We start from the raw sequence: 21,079 nt of genomic DNA, 5'->3' as shown, positions 1-21,079 counted from the left end.
AAATAATTTCAAAATTTAAGGTTATCAGGTAATTATTAATATTTGCAATAATTTCTTTTTTTAAATATTGTTATTGGACTTCCTCCATAGTATGTCCTTCCCATAGCCTTTGAACACAGGCAAAACCCTCTGAAGCTGACTTGGCAGCCTCTCAAGGTATCTTTCCTCCAGACAGGTGTCCAGGCTGGGGTGGGGGGAGGTAGTCTCTACATTTTCTTTACCACCTGAAAATCATAAAACGTTCCAGAGCTAGCACAGATGTTTTGGCACTTAAGTTCCAGGTATCATGCAACAGAGAAAACACACCTGAGTAAACTTAAGCAAGGGTCCAACAATGTCAATGCTAGGACCAGGGCTGCGTGAAGACAACAAGGGCCCATCAAAGACAAATGAGTGTATACTTATACTTTCTAGGTCTGCTTGAAGTTTATTTAGGTGGTGGAAGGGTGTCTCTTTAGTAAAAGTTATACATGGAATAGATTCACTTGTTAAATCATTTGTCTTGGTCAAAGAGAATCTGTAGTCTAAAACAGACAGGAAACAGAAAAAGGCCACCTCTTTGGTTTCTGTCTTTAATCATACTGTCATTAAAACAAATTAGGTTCTTTTTTAAGGGTTTGTGCTGGAACAGAGTGCTCCACCGCACTATCTGGTCTCAGAATCACAGCACACAGAGCACACACGGGAGGCTAACACAGGGAAAGGACTTGAGGTACATGAAGTCATTTAAAAACTTCCCAGTGGAGATCACTTTCTACTGTGGTGGGAGTGAAGCTGGTTTAATAATACACAATACCTATTTATTCCAGATTCAGGAAGTGGTAGGTGAACATTTCTCCATTGTCCTCACCCTCCTGTTGTCGTTAAAAAACAAACAATAAGAAAACAGTGTTCGCATTCAAGAGGCCTCAGCAAATGTGTTTTCTTAAGATGTCAATAGAAATACATGTGAATACTCAAACATGTAACATGAAAACCAGTGCAAGCCCCAGACATTTTCCAGTATATCTGGAATTGGTTGGATTTTCCAGACTCCAGGACAGTTGGCTGTCATGAACTGTGACCAACAAGAAGTGCTGGAGAGACTGGTAGATGCAGCAGCGTAGGAAAATGTAGGGCACTTGCCCTGGTCCTGGTCCTTGACTTTCCAGTGTTTTATCAGCAGCTGCATCTCTGTCAGCTGAGCATGACTATCTGCTGTCGTTCCAGCACACTGAACAGAGGCCCTGGTCTCTGATGACAATGTCATGCATGTTGTCTTTTTAGCTTAGGGGTGATGGCGATGACTTGCTGCTGTGGGTTTCTGGTAGTCTCAGTGTCTTCCATTTTGCTTTTTAGCTCTCTCACTATCTGTGTAATTGATTCTGTACATTAATTGCATTTTTTTTTACTCAAACTTGCTTATATTATCTGGACTTGAATGTGTTTTACTGGTATATTATTCACTTCCAAGCCATACTTAAAGTGGATATATGTGTGGGAGGATGATATAAAATCCATCCATAACTATGTGGGACTTTTTATAAATTTCCTAGGTGATTGTAATTCTGAGCTATGAACAGTAGCATGCCAACACAGAACGCTACACTCAGAAGCTAGATTCCCACATCTGTTTTCACCATATACTCTGAGTTGCATAAGTGAGCTGCGCATTGCTCCCAGTAAACCTTGAAAGTGTGCTTAGCAGCAACTGTGACTGCAGCACTGAGATGTTTCTAACCACTGTACATCGATAGCAATATGGCAGTAGTTCGTAAGCATATCTATTACATGAGCAAAAATAGCAGTTCTGGTAGTGTGGAAGAACAGCCACAGAATATAACAGGATTAAACAAAGGAAAACTCGGCACAATGAAGCCCCTTTGTTGGGAAGTGTACATTCAGTACATTCTTTCAACTATGTGTGTGTTGTGATCTGTATTATTACAATCTCCAAGTCACAAAGTAGCTTGTGGCTCATGACGTAACAAAGCACTTTTGCTACGATTAAAAGGCAGAAACAGATCAGGTGTCTCTAATGTGAGGGTTCTCTCTTTTCAAGAATATGTCCTATAATGGGTCTTTAATTTGTAATCATCAACTCTTTAAGTTTTCATTTTCCATGTAGAACAGTATAATGCTGAGTCAGCCAATGCTAGAGAATCTTGACAATGGTCCCTTCTCTTTATATGCTGTACATGGACTCTAGTTTAAAAGAGTGTGGGCATTTCTTTGAACATGAACACATTTTCTACAACTGTGAGGTTAGGAGGCTTTATGAATAAGCAGGCCCAGATAAAAAGCTACATTTGGAGCTGTGGCGATACCTCAGCTGGTAATATTATTTGAAATGTTTTTACTCTTTGGCTCTTTTGGAGGGGCCCACCACCAGCTCCCAAATAAATCACACAGAGTCTTATTATTACTTAGGAATGCCCTGCCTTAGCTTAGCTTGTTTCTTGCCAGCTTTTCTTATCTTTAGATTACCCATCTACTTTTTCCCTCTGGGCTTTTATCTTTTTTGCTTCTGTATATCTTACTTCCCTTCTTACTCCATGGCTGGCTGGGTGACTGGTTGGCTGGGTGGCAGATCCCTGATGGCCTCCTCTGCTTGTTCTCTCATTACTCCTGTTTTCCTTGTTTCTCCTATTTATACTCTTTGTCTGCCAGCCCTGCCTATCCTTGCTCCTGCCTCACTATTGGCTGTTCAGCTCTTTATTATGACCACCAGGCATTTTAGACAGACACAGTAATACAGCTACACAAAGTTAAACAAATGCAGCACATTAAAGTCACACATATTAAAATAATATTCGCTAACAGGTAAAGTGCCTGCCATGCAAGCACAAGACTAGAACTTGAGCCCCAGAAGCTGTGGAAGGGGATTTTTCACATTGCTCTGGGCCTTGCTTCATAAATTTAACAACATATTTTAGAATTACTTCTTAATTTACCCAAGTCTGTAAGTACATTTTTAAGCAATTGCATGCTATTCTGTAAATTGGATGAATCATAATTCATTTGCTTAGTTTACTTTTTATTTGCTCAAGAATCCTGTATTGTGATGAACTTCTTTCATTATACACCTCTCTTGCTATGTATGTATATTTGTACACACACATCCCTAAATTTTCTTTTTTTTGTCTTTGAATTGATTTTAAATTTGCATATGTATTTGTTACTTTTCTGCTGCTATGATAACATACTATAACCAAGGCAAATTATGGAAGAAAGAATTCGTTTGGGCTTACAGTTCTGGGAGGAGAGAAAAGTCTCTCATGACAGTGAGGCATGGCAGTAGGCAGCAAGCATGGTGGCAAGAGGAGGAAGCTGGGAGATCAAAACTCAAACACAAATACAAAGCAAAGATAGCAAACTGGACAGCCAGGCTATAAACTCTCAAAGCTTGCTCTTAGTGTTGTAATTTCTTCTCCAAGCTGAACCTCCCAACAATCTCTTCCAACAGTATCACTAAGTAGGGACCCAGTTCAAATGGGGAGCACTTCTCATTCAAACCACCACAGCATGCAAAGTTAGTGGGTTTCATTATGGTATTTTCATAATGACATGCTTTGTTCTAATCTGCCCCTGCCTCATTTCCCTTTCAAGTATTTCTGTCTTCCTCTCTGGCTATTTCATTTCCTCTCCCCAAATAGTCCTAGTTTATGTTTCAGTTTTTCTGTAGGATGCAGATTTAAAAGTAAAGTTGCTCTAGAGGGTATTTATATTTGAACTGTTGATAGGTTCTATCTTGAAAAGGGTTTTAGAAATCTGTATAACACCTACAGTGTGTGCGTGTGTGTGTGTGCGTGCGTGTGTGTGTGTGTGCGTGCGTGTGTGTGTGTGTGTGTGTGTGCGTGTGCGTGTGTGTGTGCGTGTGTGCGTGTGTGTGTGTGTGTGTGTGTGTGCGTGTGCGTGTGCGCGTGCGCGTGCGCGTGTGCGTGTGCGTGTGCGTGTGTGCGTGTGCGTGTGCGTGTGCGTGTGCGTGTGCGTGTGTGTGTGTGTGTGTATGCATGCATATAATCTTGACTTGAGTAACTGTATATTAACAAGTTTTTAAAATTGTGATTAGTTGGTAAAAATTCATTTCTACCTTAACTTGTTTGTTTAAAGATTGATGGGATCAAACATATTTTATATGTCAGTGTGAAACATAACTCTCACTTAAAAGGAGATGTGAGATAGTTTATTCTGAAGCCCAATATGAGTGGCCATGGCCTGTGACCACAGATTTAGGTTATCCCAAGTTCCATGTTACAGCACAGTAAAACTTAGGTCAAGTTTTTATAGTAAAAGAACAAGGAAAGTCATAAATCAAGAAATGCTCAAACATATTAGCAGAAACATTAAGGAGGAGGGTTGAAACCTCCGTTGTAGGTGGCAGTGCTAATCTGATGGTATTCTTACTCTTGTGGTGGTGGATATTAAGATTTTATCTGTTAGTCACAGGATATTATGTGGACAAGGAATGACTATTTATGAGCCTAAATATAGTCCCAAATAAATTTCAATTAGGCTCTAGACCTGCAACATTCCAACTTCTCTACAATTGTTGAAGTTCAAATCAGTTAACCAGCCTTGAAGATTTGGTTGAAGGCACAATTTCCTTTTGGAACTTGTAGCAGGAGTTCTAATTGGTCTTAATAATAAAACCCTGGAGTCAGATATTAGGGGGTAGAAGCTGAAAGACCAGAGAGGCAGAGCAGCCAGCCACTAGAGCTCTTACCTCTACGAAATCCTCAGACTGAAAACAGATTTTCTGTCTCCTCCTGCCTATATTCCTCTCTCTGCCCAGCCTTCTCACTTCCTGTCTGTCTGTACAGACCTTCAGACCTCTATGGTTAGCTAGCGGCTAGCTCTGCCTTCTGATATTCAAGGAAAGCTTTATTTGTTAGAGTATAAACACGATATCACCACAGGAACTTCTACTCATATCTACAACAATAAACCTTTAAGTTTATCTTTCCTTTTTATTTTATTTATTTATTGTTTTTAATTTCATTTTACATTACAACCAAAGTTCTCCCTCCCACATGTCCTCCTGCCCTCTTCACCTCTCCCCAAGCTTATGCCTCTTCCACTCCTTCCAAAGGGTTAAGTCCCCCATGGGGGTCAACAATGCCTGACACATTAAATTGAGGCAGGACCAAGCCTCTCCTCCCTGCATTAAGGCTGAGCATAGGTAACAAGGTGGGAGGGCAGTAAAATTTATCTTTCTTAAACCCGATTTTAAAATGTAGTTCATGTTTTCAGTGGTTTGTTTTTTTAATTTACAGAAGATTTACAAACATTTTGAATATGATTTAGCTGTAATAATTTTGTGAAATAGACTTTATTAATATTTTCTTTTTTTCATTCCAGAGGATTTTAAATCAATCTTTTCTTTATTTTTAAATGAATTCTTTATGTATATAGATATTTTGATACATTTTTGTATATGTAGTATCTGTATTCCTGGTGTACATGGAGGTCATAAGAGGACATTTGAGCCCTTGAAATTGGAGTTACAGGGAGTTGTAAGCTGCCTTGTAGGTTCTGAGAACCAAACCCAGGTCCTCTGCAAGAATAGTGAGTGCCCTTGACCTCTAAGCTATCTCCATAGTTCCCATCATTTTAGTTTTATTCCCTTGTTTAAAATGCCTTAATGGCTCTAAGACTTTAAAGTTATCCATTTCCTTCTAATATTTTAATATTTTAAAATATTTATATATTCAATTCCACTCACTTGTTCATGTATTTGATATGTTGAGTGAGTGCTAAATGTTTATTTTGTTCTACACAGATTTTTATTCATTGGGTCCATTAATTATATTTCTGACACTTTGAAATGTCTCACACAATATACTGGATCTTTACAGGTGTAGGGGTCAGCTTCTGGATATTTTAGTCTACTCTTTCATTCAGTTTGCTGTTACCATTGCACACATTTAATTAATGTTGTTTATAAGTGTTGCATGAGAACTGCTTGCTCCTCATTACCTTTATTTTATAAAACATTACCTATATTGGGACAACCTTTTTCTTCTGGAATTTTTTTTTGTTGTTATTTTTGAGATAGGGTCTGTATAACTTTGGCTGGTCTGGAACTCACAGAGATCTGCCTGCCTCTGCCTCTCAGTTGCAAGGATTACAGATGTGTGTCACGATGCCCAGCATTTTAAACATAATTTTTTTGGGGGAAATGTTCTAGCCTATAATTTTTTTTAATTTTAAATTTTTTATTAGTTCAAATTCAGAACAAGCTTGCTTCACATGCCAATCCCTTCTCCCTCCTCCCCCCAACCCTCCCCCAACCCCCACCTGCCCCTACCCCATCTACCCTCCACTCCCCAGGCAGGGTAGGGCCCTCAACAGGGCTCCCCAAAGTCCACCACATCATCCTGGGCTGGGCCTAGGCCCTCCCCCATGTGTCCAGACCAAGAGTGCATCCCCTCATGTGGGATGGGATGGGCTCTCAAAGTCCCTTCTTACACCAGGAAAAAATACTAATCCACTACCAGAGGCCCCCTAGAGTGCAGAGGTCATCATTGACATCCATGATCAGGGGTCTGATTCAGTCCTGTGATAGCCTCCCAGACAGCAGTCTGGGGTCGATGTACTCACCCTTGTTCAGGCCAGCTGATTCTGTGGGTTTCACCAGCCTGGTACCGACCCCTTTGATCTTCATTCCTCCCTCTCTGCAACTAGGTTCCAGAGTTCAGGTCAGTGTATATCTGTGGGTGTCTGCCTCTGCTTCCATCAGCCACTGCATGAGGGCTCTAGGATGGGATAAAAAGTAGTCATCAGTCTCATTATAGGGGAAGGGAATTTAGGTTATCCTCTCCACCATTGCCTCGATTGTCAGTTCTTGTCATCCTTGTAGATCCCTGGAAATCTCCCTAGTGCCAGATCTCTCCTCAGACCTATAATGGCTCCCTCTGATTTGGTATCTCTCCTCCTGCTCTCCTCTATTCTTCCCCCAACTCAACATTTATGCTCCTTCATTTCCTCCTCTCCCCGCCTCTCCTCCTCCTCTCATTCTGGCAGCTCCCTGTCCCCTACCCTCATGCTCTCATCGTGACTACACCAACCTGCAGAACACTGAAGTTTACATTGCTTCTTTCACTTCTCTACACTTTTGCCAGAATTTGCCTCATACTGTGATGGGTATAATGTGGTATCTCATATTAATATGGGTTTGCATTTTCCTGGTAATTAATGAGCTTGAGCATCTTTTTGTATGCCCAATGACTGTTAGTCATTTTTAGAGGAATGTTTATTCAGGTTACTTGGTTAACTTTAAAACTTTTTATTATGTATGACTTAAAATTTAAAAAAAATTCTCTTAAAATACAGCCTATGGCTTTAAAGCTCTGTTCTAAGGTTTCTTGGACTGTAGTAATTGGAGACATGTCCAGCACTTTTCTTCATACTCCCAAGGGCAAACAGCTATTATCTATCTATCTATCTATCTATCTATCTATCTATCTATCTATCAATCATCTATTTAGGTGGCCAAGAGGAAACAGATACATAATGCAGAGAGTCCTTATTCAACAATTTATAATGGCAGCTATTTTTAAAATACTTGCTGTCTCTGGTTTTTAGATTCTTATAAGTCAATAGGTAAAATTGTATCCTCTGATGCTTTATGTGTGACTTAATATTTATTTGATTTTTCATATGTTAGTATAACTTTTTTTCTTCTGTCTTTAGTGAGGTCCAAGAGCCAAAAGAATCAGTACCACCTCCTAAAACCTCAGCAGCTGCTCAGCTGGATGAGCTCATGGCCCACCTGAGTGAAATGCAGGCCAAGGTGGGTGCAGTATGGAGAATAAAGTCTCTGGGTTCCAGAGAGGCACCAGTTAGATTGGTAGCGGTCAGTCCTTCATCCCCAGCTTGGGAATTCTAAGGTGGTGTTCATTTTCCTAGATTATATTTAAGTCAGTGGAAAAACTCATTTGGATGTGAAAGATAGCGTGGTATAGGCCTTGATCTGGAGGAGACCAGGGTGTTCTTGATATAGCCAGTCATAAAATCTGCAATGAATAAAAGGCTTGTGATTTTCCAAAATGAGTGGAGCAAACTCTAGGGATTTTGATAGGCCAAGTGGATTTTATCAGAGCAGTTGTGTTGATGGGGTTTAGGATGGACACTGAAGAATAGGAGAGGTCTGGACACATAATGATAAGAGTTGAAGAGATCCCTGAGGGCAAAGGCTGCACTGAAGGCATGATGATACAGAAGGTCTATTAAGGACACATGCCTGAGCTGGACAGAGGCCAGTGGGCAGGCTGAGGCAGGGAGCAAGGAAGGCCAAAGTAGGAAGGATGAGTTCTGAGACCATACTGAGATAACATTTGCCCTTTTTTTTCTTGTCTGTAGAGTGAAAAGGGCAAACTCATGGGTCCTGGCAGAGAGTAGCAACCAGATAAGGAGTCTTAAGCATTTATCAAGGGCACAGATCTAGAATTCTTAATACAGAGAATCCAATCTTTTAAAATCTGGTTGGAAGTTAAGATGTATAGCCATGAAATCAGTATGATATGCTTAAGGGAGACTGTTAAAATATGTATGGTATAGGAGGGCAGGTACTGTATCAGTATGAGATTCCCAATATCCCACATAGTACTTATCACACAGTGAGCAAGTAACACATAGTTGTTGGAGGGACAAAACAAGATTCTCTGATGGCTAATACTGTATAACTAGCTAGCCTCTGCACTAAAGTTGAGTGAATTGACTTGTGTTGCATATTTGATGATGCTAGAAAAGCAATCTTATTAGGACATTTTTGCAGTGTTTTCTTGTTAAGGTGTGTCTTTGTGTATTTAAATTTTAACTTAAAGTGTATGTGTTTTAAAACTAAAAAAATACATATACATTGCACAAAATCAAAAGTACAAGATTGTTTACAGTAAGCTGTTTCCATATCATTTGTCCTGGATTGTCTCATTCTGCCCCCTGCAGGTCATCAGAATATACTGCATTTTGCATATGTGTCTGGAAGTATTTTGGAATATGCAAGCAAATAGACATAGATGTGGAGAATATATTTATATTTTCACTTAGTTATTTTCAAATGTAAAATTAGTAACGTTTTGGTACCTCTGGACATTAATCCTTTGGACAGGTACTTCTCAAACACTAACTTCCATTATATAAAGGGGAGGAAAGAAATCTGTTTGAGAATCAATTTTTTGAATGGAAATGAGCATAATGGGTGAGAGTATAATAGGCAGTGAAGGTCGAATAACTAGAGACCTGAAGGCAGATATTAGCAGAAACACCCAGGAGAATGTTGGGAACCTGCCTGCTTCAATAAGAATGCTTTTTAAACTGTGACACAGAAAACGAGATTGGGAAGACAAAGTGAGGGTAATGGGTGTGAAACTGTGAAGATATGTTTGATGATAAAATAATTTGATGGGGTTAAAGGGAGGGAGAGGGAGAGGGAGAGGGAGAGGGGAATTACATGTGAAACAAGCCTGTTCCCTAACTTGAATTAATAATAATAAAAAGAGAGAAAAAAATAATTTGATGGGTAGGCAGTGGAGAACCATTGTATCTACCTGATCAGATAAACATTAGGTAGGTAGATGGTCTCAACAGGCCATGAAGGAAAGGACATGAAATGATGAGGGAAAAAAATTAGGCTGTGTGTCTGTGTAAAACTGACTTGAGTGATTTATAATAATAAGTTTGGATCTATTTTTGAATAAATGCAATCTCACTACCTTCTCACTTAACACTGGTTTAAACATGATACAAATCATTACAAAGTATTGTAATCTGCTTCGCTCATTCTCTGATCTGTCGCCCTTCAGTCACACTTATCACCTTACTATACAAATCAAACTTTTGCCATAAAGGTCCTAGGTGACTTTTGATTTTCTCCTCACACTCTCCGGTATGTCCAATCTTAGTGCTTTGGTTTTGGCTCTGTTGATCTTTTAACTTTTCTTCCAGTGTGCCAAATGGTTTCATCCCTTGAACCTTCTTTCTCTGTTGGAATGACCATCTCAGTAATGTCAGTATTTTTGGATCCTTGAGTTCATATGTTCAAGTATTTCTTCTTCAGAGGCATTTTCTTCTAAATCAGTTCCTGCTCACCATACCACCCTCCATCACAACTATCTCTTATATAACATACAACTTTTCTTTATCTGACATGAAACATTTGTCAGATTTGTTGATTACCTGCCACTAATAGAATGAAAATTTCATGAGACAAGAGACTCGGTATGCTTGTATACTGCTTCATAACAAGTTCCTAGAATACTGTCTGTGACAAATTAGGTGCTTGGCAATTAATAAATGACTAAAAGGAAGAGATGACTAATTTTCACCTGGGGTCACTATAAGAGCTATAAAGATTATAATCTTCATACACTCAGTTATTTTTGGCACACAGAAGATTTGTAAATAAATGACAAATTATCAGATTTCATTTTGTTCAAAGAATTTATACTGAAATGGAAATAAGTGTTTTCTTTGTGCTCATGTTTTCTTTGTGTCTCCAGTTCCTTGAAGGAAGATTAGGTGATGACAAGATCAGCTGTCATAGATGAAGGGATAGGTTGTATAGCAAATGCCAAAATGAATAAAGGTGCCACAGGCTGATTTCTGTTTATGGTTCTTTCCTTGTCCAAGGTTTCAGTGACAGCAGATGCCAACAAGAAACACTTACCAGACAAGCAAGACCACAAGGCATCATTGGACTCAATGCTTGGGGGTTTGGAACAGGAACTGCAAGATCTTGGGATTGCCACGGTGCCCAAGGGCCACTGTGCTTCCTGCCAGAAGCCAATTGCTGGGAAGGTGGGGTGATCTAGGATGTTGATCCAATAAGTCTCCTTCTCTCTGTCTCTCTGTGTCTCTCTGTCTCTGTCTCTGTCTCTCTCTCTCTCTCTCTCTCTCTGTGTATGTGTGTGTCCAAGAATGGTTCTTTTTCTTTGTATTCTAAGATAATTTAGTAATTGCTAACAACTTCTGACTGCTTATAGCATTCTGGAACCCGAGCTAAGTGTTCTGTGAGTATTCCTGCATTTAGTAGTTGAATCAACCTTTTAAGGAGGTTTTATTATCATGTCTTTTGCAAAAACAAGAAAATCAAGAGCTCAGAGACATTGGCTGGCAAGACCAAGGTCTGGTAAGAAAGAAGCAAAGAGAACATTTAAGTTCAGGACTGTCTAACATCTGTGTTTGAATTCCTAATCATTTTTTTTTCACTGCTATTACTGAGGTGACTTTTCTCACTGCTCCCTCTCTTCAGACATTTCTGGACTTGAATTTATTCATTTCAATTCCATCTAAATGTAACTTTAAACAGAGATACTGAGACTTGCTCTGAATCATTATCACAAAATCCACAGCACAGGGCTTTCCAACTGGACTCTGGAAGGTTGAGAGGTGTAAAATCTTCTTGGCTTCTTGATTGGTCAGGATAGTACATTCCTTTTACTATCCTTGAAGTGTGGTCTCAATGGCCTTAGTGTAACCTAGGTCTGGGCCTTGTTATTGGATAACTCAGAAGGTGCTGTCTACATGGAAGGAAGCATGCAGAGTGCCCTCTGGAGGTGCACTCTGCTTCACTGCCATGTCAGGCTCTGTGATATCCCCAGGTGATCCATGCTCTGGGCCAATCCTGGCACCCAGAGCACTTCATCTGCACTCACTGCAAGGAGGAGATTGGCTCCAGTCCCTTCTTTGAGCGGAGTGGCTTGGCCTACTGTTCCAATGACTACCACCACCTGTTCTCTCCACGCTGTGCCTACTGTGCGGCTCCCATCATGGATGTGAGTAACTTCCCACCCTGCCAGCTTTCACGAAGTGTCTGATCACTTGCTAAGAACACTGGGCATGTTTTACAACTCGGAAGCCTTCTAATACCTTTCCATGTGTCCTGTTTCCAGAAAGTTCTGACAGCAATGAACCAGACATGGCACCCAGAGCACTTTTTCTGCTCTCACTGTGGAGAGGTGTTTGGTGCAGAAGGTAAGAGGGGATACTACAAACAACCCTAGGCTGAGAGATGGGAAGGCCAGCAGCACTGCTCCTTGGGGACTGGTCTCTGCTGGGTTTCAGTTCTCAGCACTGCCACCTACAAGCCAACTTCATGCCTCCGTGTCATCTCTCTACCCTTCCCTAACATTACTACTTTTAAATTGATTTTTTTTTTAAAGAAGTGAAAATCCATCATTTAAAGCCAGATTGTGTCCTCAGGAGATGGCTTGGTAGGTGGTACACTTGCTGCACAAATATGAAAAGACCTGAGTTTGAATCCCTAGAATCTGCTTAAAAGCTAGGCCTGGTAGCACAAGTTTGTGACACCGGTGTTCCTACCAGAGATGTGAGGCAGAGAGAGGAGAATCCTTAGAAGCCCGCAGGCCAGCTAGCCTAATGTGCACAATGCAAACAGAAGAGACTGTCTCAAACTTGGGAAAAAAGGACTACCATCAGAGGTTGTCATGACCTCTATACATGAATCATGGTATTTATGCATGCTTATACTCACACAAACGTGAGAACACACATACTACGCCCTCTGCCACACAAATAGTTCCTATTAAAGTTATGAATCATTTTTTCGTTTGAATTAAAATTTGAATTGTTTTATTCTAGTTTAATTTTCACTATACTTACTGCTAATTTACCTGATAGAACCATGAAATCCTAATCAAAACAGTCAGCTGAATCTGCTAATAAGTCTGCTCCATTTTATTCTATTGGTGATCTGGCAAGAGAGGTCAACCCTCCTCCTCCAACCTGAAATGCTTTTTCCCTGCTAAGTAACAGTCATTCTGGTCTTTCTTCCTAAAGTTCTCCTGGCATCTGCTGTTACTGCCTTTCTCTTTAGATCCTCTGTTTCCTCTTTTCTTCTTACTTTGAGTGTATTTCATACTCAGGTAATGTGCATCCTGATAAGTATAATTTCCTCTCTAATCTCCCATCTGCCTTGTTTTACCTCCTCCAGCCTCCTTCTCATAAGCACCCTTTCCACACAGACGACTTTTTGTTGCTATTTTGTTTGATTGTTGAGACCCACTGAGTTTAACCAGGTGGGAGGGCGTCAATGGAAGAGAAGCTGTCAAATTGCCAGCTTTTCTTAATTTGCCTTGTGCCCTCCCAGTGGAGAGCTTGACTCATTTCTTAGGTATGCTAGAGCACCCAGAAAGTCAACTAAAATAGTTTCAAATAGTTCCTGCATTTTGTGACAGTGTAGGACATCAGACCTTCCAATGGCTTTTCACACTCTGGGCCAGTCCTGTCTAAACCTGAGGAGTACTTTTCATTCAGTTCCCGGGAAATCTCATGCTGAGGACCCCAGCAGTGAAAGCGGATATCCCTTTCAGCTTTAGTTCCCAAGTTAGATGCCACCACTCCTGTAACTGATATTATAAAAAATAAACAAATAAACAAAGCAACAACCACCAGAACCCCTTACTGATACTGCATAGTGGCATCTCTTCCACCTTTCTCTTTTGTTTGTAATTCTTTCATAATTTAGATAATTCCTTACATGTTTTTATTCTGTCACTGCCTTTGAGTTGCCTCAACATAGAATTTGATAGCAATTATATTTAATATACAGTGGGAACTGTTTGCACTCATAATTCTTAAGACTACATTCAGCTTCCATAATTGAGAGGTTTTCTTTCTTTTTTATTTTCATGTTTTCTACTACCCCAATTTTTCTTGCATTTTTATTTTGTCTGTGAATGTGAGCATGCCATGATGTACATGTGGAGGCCAGAAGACAAAATGTGCAAGTCAGTTCTCTTCTTTTGACACATGGTTCCCATTGATTGAACATAGGTCCTCAGGCTTGGCAGTAAGCCCCTCTGCCCACTGAACCATCTCACCAGCCCTGTTTTATCTTTTCTATGTGACCCATTTGTAACAGTTTGCAAGGATTTATTTTTCTGAATAGTCTTGCATCTTTTTATTGTTCCTTTTGTTTTCAGAGCAGCAGAGTGGCATGCAGCTGGCTTCAGGGTTTCTATGTAGGTGATGATGACTCCCTGCACTTCCTAGGTGCACACATGCATGTGGGCACTGGAGGGAAACTATATATAACATTGTGTGTGTGTGTGTTTGTGTGTGTGTGTGTGTGTGTGTGTGTGTGTGTGTATGTGAGATAAAGCCTGAAGATTGCCAAGTAGGATTGGCTGTCTGTTGAGCCTCAAGATACCAACTGTCTGTCTTTCCAGTTCTGGATTATAAATGTGTGTCACTATTCCTGGTTTACTTATTTGTTTGCTTGCTTGCTTGCCTGTTTATTTGTTTGGTGGGTTCTATCTGGAGATCTAACTCAGTTCCTTGTCTTGTGTTTACAAGGCAAGCACGTTATTGATAGAGACATCTGCCCTAAAGTAAAACTAGAAGGTTGAAGGGATGGAATTTGAATTCAGGTCTTATTTCTGTAAGTTCCACACCACACTTTTGCTAACATATTCTAACTGCTCTTTGACCTAGACTCAATTCTCCTATTGATAGATGTCCTTACTTTCTCAGTACCAACTTGTACTTTTCTGTGCAGTAGAGCCAGATGCAGTAGCACTGACCTAATGTACTAACGAAGTTCTTTGTAGTGATTTGCCTGTGCGCTGGAGCTTGTTCAATGCACTTAATAAATCAGTGAGTCTTTCATGTCTACATTGCACTTTAGTTAGGCAACATTTTTATTGAGTAAATCTAAATCACACTGAAATGTATCATATTTGCCTGTATCAGTAGCAATAGAAATATGAAAATTAATTAGAATAAATTAATAAGTAGCCATTAAATGAACAGTGCCGGTTGCAGAATGCTTTTCTTTCTTTTTCTTAAGATTTATTTATTTATTTATTTATTTATTTATTATGTATACAGTGTTCTGCCTACATGTATACCTCCTGAAGGCCAGAGAGGGCACTGGATCTCATTATAGATGGTTGTGAGCCACCATGTGATTACTGGGAATTGAACTCAGGACCTCTGGAATAGCAGGCAGTGCTCTTATCCTCTGAGCCATTTCTCCAGCCCAACAGAATGCTTTTCTCCAAGCATAACAGCCAATCTCTCCATGTGGGCAGGGGTGGCTACTTGCATAAGACCCTAATCGGGCTTGTTGGCTGTAGGTATTCCTTCCTAGAAAAGGCTTAGGAAGGTCACTTCCTGGCCAGCTGAATGTGATTTGGCTCTAGTGGTAAATGGCCTCATGCTCTCGAGAGGTGCTAGAAAAACATTTTGTGTGTCAGGTTAGTGGAAGAGGAAACTCCATCTATGCAGCTATAGGGAAGCTGATATCCATGTTCAGAGATACTTCCTGGTGGTGTGGCTTCTTTGGGGTTATGCATTCTCTATAAAAGTAGTGAACTCAATGACTCCCTAAGTTGGACTTTGGTGGAATCATACTTTCATTTATCATTGAGGACCTATAAGGAGAGGGTGGAGAGCACTGTCCATTGATAATTGTGATATAGAAATTGCCTGGAAACAGGTAAGGGCAGATAAGAAGAACAGCCATAGTTACATACAAAAAATGTTCATCTGTTGGGTTGACTGGAAAGCATATCTAGTTTCATTGTTCTTGAGTTGGGTTCCTCCTAACCATTGGGTGATTTGAAATAAGCATGAAATTACACTGAAAACATATATTAATAGAGGCACATGGCAATGGACCCATTTATTAGCTAGAGCCTCCTTTTGAGTTATAGTTCCATTCTTTTTCCTGGCTTTCCTATAAATGGGTCTCCTGCTGTATGGTCAGTCCATTAATTAGATAGCATCCTGACTTTTATCCAGGATACACACACACACGCAGAGTTTCAATAATAACAGTTAAACCATGGAACCTCCTGGGAAATTAAATTCATCTGCATTCTTCTTCAATTCAGAGAATCCCTCTTTAAGGCTCAAGTTTCTAAATGCATTGGTCCTTAGCATTTTTTCCTAGGGGACTATGTCTTTGGTGCTACCCATCTTTCTTTTTAATTGTTCATTATCCCAGCTATGCAGGTGCTCTTTAATTTCCCCAGTGGCTAACAGTCACACTGGAGTGAAAACACTCTTCCTCTCTCTGTGGTAACTTTTAATTGTCAGTGTCTCTCATTCATTCTCTTGAGGTAATTGGCCCCAGAGAGAGCCTTTGGGACAGTAATGCTAAAACTTTACCAATTTATTGAGTTACTAAGTATGGGGACATTATATCGAGTTTGGAGGACTGCTTTGATTCCCCTCTTGAGACTCACCCAAGTTGAAATGGAGGATGTTACTCCCCTACTGTCTCACTCTGGAGACCAACTGCTCTGTAGATTCCTAAATGGGGTTCATACCTAGGTTAGGCAGCATGCCTTGCAGCTTTCTTAAGAAATACCAACTTACATCACTTGGGAGCATGCTAAAAAATGCAGAATCTCCAGTACCATTCCAGATATACTCAATAAAAACAGGGCGGGGGAGGTGTACAGGAAGGACCTAGGAATATACATTTTAACAAATTCTCAGGTGAGTGAAGCTTGCTGAAGTTAAAAAGAATACTGTTTTACACAAAAGCAAGAAAGATGCCTGCCCGTGGGTGGTTTTTTTTCCCTTAAATGGGGGTGGGGGTTGACAGTCACTTCTTTAAACAGACTCTAGAAATTTTTGAATGGGTCAGAAAAGAAAAGGAAAGAAAATTAAAGCAAGAGGAATAACACAGAACAGGTATAAAATTACCAATTTGGATTCTTAGATCCATGGGCCTTTAAATTTTGCCAACTCCTGCTTTTTTTTAGAGAAGGCATAACTGAGTGAAGCAAACTACATCTAGCAGTGACAAGAACTAAAGGCAAAAAGAGCACCTATGTGATTTGGGTCATTCCCCCTGATGTCCTATTACACTTTTGTGATCCGGCTGCTATGATTTCTAGACTGTTTCTTGAGTAGGCAGCTTGAGCAGTCCACTAAATATACTTTGTTGCATACCACCACTAGGCCAATGAGGCACAGGGTGGGTTCTCATGTTTACACAGTTTTGGTTAGGATATTCAGACTTAGTTGACATATCACTTCCCATGGGAAGATCAAGTTAGGGGTGGGATGTGAATTTTATCTCCTCCACTGACTAGTTTGCAATGGATAGCTTATCAAAGATAATTTCTATTTAGTGTTATTGCATTTTAAAATATTTTAATTATTGGGATAATTACAGCAAGACCAATGGTATCTAGTTTCTCTCAGAGCTAATGTTCAGTGAGGGAAGGTAGACTACAACCATGATTTAAGATAAAGTTAAGTGCTATAAAGACAATGAAGACAGATGAATTGACAAACAAGGACTGGGTTTATGCCTCTGAGAAGATGACCATTTGAGATGACTCACAGTTATATCAACGTCAGGAACAGAACTTCAGGCCAAGGGAACACTTTGTATCAAGGTGTTAAGGAGAAATAGCCTGTAATACTTAGGCTGTGATCCAGGTTCAATGCTGAAAGATGCCTGCATTATCTCCTTTTTGAACATGGGAATCCTAAAGTTGGGAGAGGTGACAATAATGGCCTTATGTCTTCTTCTAATGTAGCTTTAAAAGACTCAAAGACTGCAGCTATGAATCTTTGATTTTATCTTTTCAGGCTTTCATGAGAAGGACAACAAGCCATATTGCCGAAAAGATTTCTTAGCCATGTTCTCACCTAAGTGTGGTGGCTGCAACCGCCCAGTGTTGGAAAACTACCTTTCAGCCATGAACACTGTCTGGCACCCGGAGTGCTTTGTGTGTGGGGTTTGTATACTGAGTCACCTTCACTTTTAGGGAAAATCAAAGAGTATTCTTCCCCAAAAGAACTAGCTGCTACTTAGTGAGATGGTTTCTAGTCCAAGGTGAGGAATCCATGTTAGTTTTATTTACTTATTTTTTAAAAGAAAAATAGCACACAGCACCCATTGTGGGCATTTGCTGGTCTGTTTTGCAAATGTATAAATCTAGATTTTGTTTGTCAAGGACCTGTGATAAATCCTACAACTGGCAGGCAACTGGCAAGGATTTTGAAGATGAGAGTTTTATCTGGTGGCATTATCCCTTGACATGCATTTCTCTTGTCTGCATTCACTCAATCCACAGGACTGCTTCTGCAGCTTTTCTTCTGGCTCCTTCTTTGAACTGGATGGCCGTCCATTCTGTGAACTCCATTACCATCACCGGCAAGGGACCCTCTGCCATGGCTGTGGGCAGCCCATCACTGGCCGCTGCATCAGTGCCATGGGGCACAAGTTTCACCCTGAGCACTTTGTGTGTGCTTTCTGCCTGACACAACTGTCAAAAGGCATCTTCAGAGAACAGAACAACAAGACCTACTGTCAACTCTGCTTTAATAAGCTCTTTTCACAGTAGTTCCCTTTGATCCACAACTACTACTTGTTGCCTGTAAAACTGAGACCAAGGCAGGGACGAGTACACTTGCTTTCCCTGACCTTCACTCAGTGGGCTAATAGAGTCAAAGAATGAGCAAATAAGGAAATTTATGTATGTTTCTAGACCTATAGTCTTAATTTTGAAGATACTTCTTATTTTTTTAATTGTGCATTTGCATTTATATTTAGATCATGGTATCAAGACCCTCTGAAAATATATTTCTCATATGCACAATTCATGCCACCATTGGTTTTCTCTTTCTCACATTTTACCTCTACTGATGCCCCACTCAGATCTTCAGCTGTGTGCCCCAGAGTCTGACTCTTTTCTCTTAGGAGTCATGACACTACTCATAAGCCCTGAGTGCCTTCCCTCAATGCATTTTGCCATTTTAAGAGGAAGTATATTCTAACTGACATTTGTGATGAATAAAGCATCTTGTGGCTTTGGTGACTCACTGTTATACTTATGTCATAGATAAACTTTTTGCTTCCTATACTGTAGAGAACCAGATACTATTTGCAGCTAAATTTACACCCCTTTTCTTCTTTCCTGGCATACAACAGAGACACCCCATTTTAAATCAGAAGAAACTAAAAGAGGGGACCTATTGTTTGTAATACTTCTCTTTAATTTGGGCCTTTAGATATTTTATATTTCAAACTTAAATCTTTGAATCATTACAAGGTAGCTAGACTTTAAAACTTTGTCTTCACTTTATCTAAAAAGATCTGGTTGTCCATTAAATACCTTACAAATGCATTTCAAAAATGAAAAATGAAGGATGTGTCTCCTTCAAGCTCAAAACTGTCTCATGGAGACAAATGACAAATGTCCATGCATAACTTCTCCAAGGAAAGGTGTTACAAAAGATTTGTCATAGTCCTTTAGTTGAACAGGAAAGCTAAGCCACAAACAATTAGAAATTGTTCTTTCAAAACACTTTACGTCAATTTATAGAAAAATTTGCAAGTTGCTGAGAAATCTGATTTTCTTATATCCTATTGGTTTGTTTATAAAGTAGGCTGTATATAGAACCATGCTTCTATAAGTGAAGCACTCATTAGGGGTGGTATGCTTTATTTTCTTACCATAATCAGAATTATATGATTGTTTTATTATAGCAAATACGTTTAAGTTTTTTTTGAATCCTAAATTCTGAGATTACAGGCAAAACCCCCTTCATTGGAAGTTGCCCCCCACCAAAAATTAAGAATGAATGTGTTATTTTAAGGTTGGTATGAGAATACTACTTTTTAGAGAATTAAAATGGATTAGGTGATTCTTGCCAAGACAGTTAATTCTATTAAATAGGAACTTATGTGGGAGATCATAGAGACATGGTGCCATCCAGCTTTCTGTCCTGTTTGGCTGGCTGAACATATATGCACAACACACTTTCAGCTTCTTGGTGTCTTTTTCATGGTTTCCACTGATGAAACCATAGCAGGAGTGAATAAGGCAGTGTTCACAGCCATTTGGGCAGTTTGACAAAGTGAACTTGAGGTTTCAGTACACAAGAAAAAAATGTTCAGGTGCTGAGTGCTTTTGTTTTTGTTTGAAGAACTGACTGTTTTGAGATCTTTTACAACCTAAATATTTAATAATTCAAAAAATGTCAGAACTCACAAGCATGCAGTTAAAAATGAAAGCATCCTCCTCTCATAGTACAGGTGCTTATATTTACTCTGGAAGAGATGCAGCCTTTCAACAGGAAAATGACCTTCAGATTAAGAATACTCTCTTTAAGCAACCCCCCCCCATACCAGATGCTCATTATTTAAACTGACCACATAACTCCCTTTTCCTGGTGTTCAAGACATAAAACCCTTCTCCCAGGCAAGACTTTTTCATCCTTGGCTATATGTGTACAGAGAAAAATTTATCTTAGACTCAGAGCCTTGCTGTTGAGGTGGAGTTCCCACCTGGCCCACTATTCTGTGAAATACTGAGTTCTCCGGGATAATACTTGACAGACATAGTTGCTTTTCCTTACAAGTTTAGTCATGCAATCCTCTCATGGTATGTGACATCTGTCAGATCTGTGTGTTCCTGTGTTTATTACTTGTATGGGGAAAAGAAGTGCCTTTTATTTTCTAGCTCTTAAAAAACTCCAATGAACCATCCTAACTAGACTAGAATAGGTCATGCGTGTTCCTATTAGTGAATATGAATGTATCTATATTGCTGGGGGAATGGATTGTACAGTCTGGCATAAGACAAACTGGAGTCTTTCACAAAACAGAGACCAGATGGATTAAGAGTTCTGAAACCACACAGGCTTTATGAAGGTTATGGGAACACTTAAAACCTGCATGTTATTGAAAAGTGAACATTTTAAAGATCTTAGTTTCATAAGTTTTCCAAGAAAGCAAGTAGGTGTTGCTTGTTCCTTCAGAACATATCTGAAACTTCAAAGTTCAAAATCAGAGGGAGGCTAGGAAATATGGTATCTTGAGAAACACATGGCAGAGGTACTTTTAGTTACATAACATTAAGAAGCACTGGGAAGATAGCTCATTGCTTCCAACTCGGCCATAAGGACCCGAGTTTCATCCTAGAATCCATATGAAAAGCCAGGTGTGCTGATGTACATTTGTAACTCTGGTGTTGGGAAATAATGGTGGTCAGTGGATTTCTGGAACTCAAAGGATAGCTAGCATAACTCAATGGGTAAGAGACCATCTTGAAAAATAACACACAGGAACAGACACACAACCTGTACATACACACACCTGCCCCCC

At 39.8% G+C, this 21,079-nt stretch overlaps 1 protein-coding gene across 5 annotated transcripts in view; it reads left to right on the top strand.

Moving 5' to 3' along the window:
* Lpxn (leupaxin) overlaps nucleotides 1–18,798 on the top strand; it is a 33,141-nt gene extending 14,343 nt beyond the window's left edge. For 3 of the 5 annotated variants that reach the window (XM_027406598.2, XM_027406600.2, XM_027406599.2), the window contains exons 4-9: nucleotides 7,675–7,774; nucleotides 10,612–10,779; nucleotides 11,583–11,756; nucleotides 11,874–11,955; nucleotides 17,557–17,705; nucleotides 18,045–18,798. In XM_027406598.2, the coding sequence (XP_027262399.1) occupies nucleotides 7,745–7,774; nucleotides 10,612–10,779; nucleotides 11,583–11,756; nucleotides 11,874–11,955; nucleotides 17,557–17,705; nucleotides 18,045–18,314 (873 nt within the window). In that variant the 5' untranslated portion in view covers nucleotides 7,675–7,744 and the 3' untranslated portion in view covers nucleotides 18,315–18,798. Of the gene's footprint in view, nucleotides 1–5,500; nucleotides 5,512–7,674; nucleotides 7,775–10,611; nucleotides 10,780–11,582; nucleotides 11,757–11,873; nucleotides 11,956–17,556; nucleotides 17,706–18,044 lie in introns of all 5 variants that reach the window. The other 2 variants (XM_035441957.1, XM_035441956.1) reach the window with 2 other exon arrangements.
* Nucleotides 18,799–21,079: the final 2,281 nt, after the last annotated feature.

Source organism: Cricetulus griseus, chromosome 3 (genome assembly GCF_003668045.3).
Source record: "Cricetulus griseus strain 17A/GY chromosome 3, alternate assembly CriGri-PICRH-1.0, whole genome shotgun sequence".
Classification (NCBI taxonomy): Eukaryota; Metazoa; Chordata; class Mammalia; order Rodentia; family Cricetidae; genus Cricetulus; species Cricetulus griseus.
This window is presented reverse-complemented; position numbering and strand designations above follow the sequence as displayed.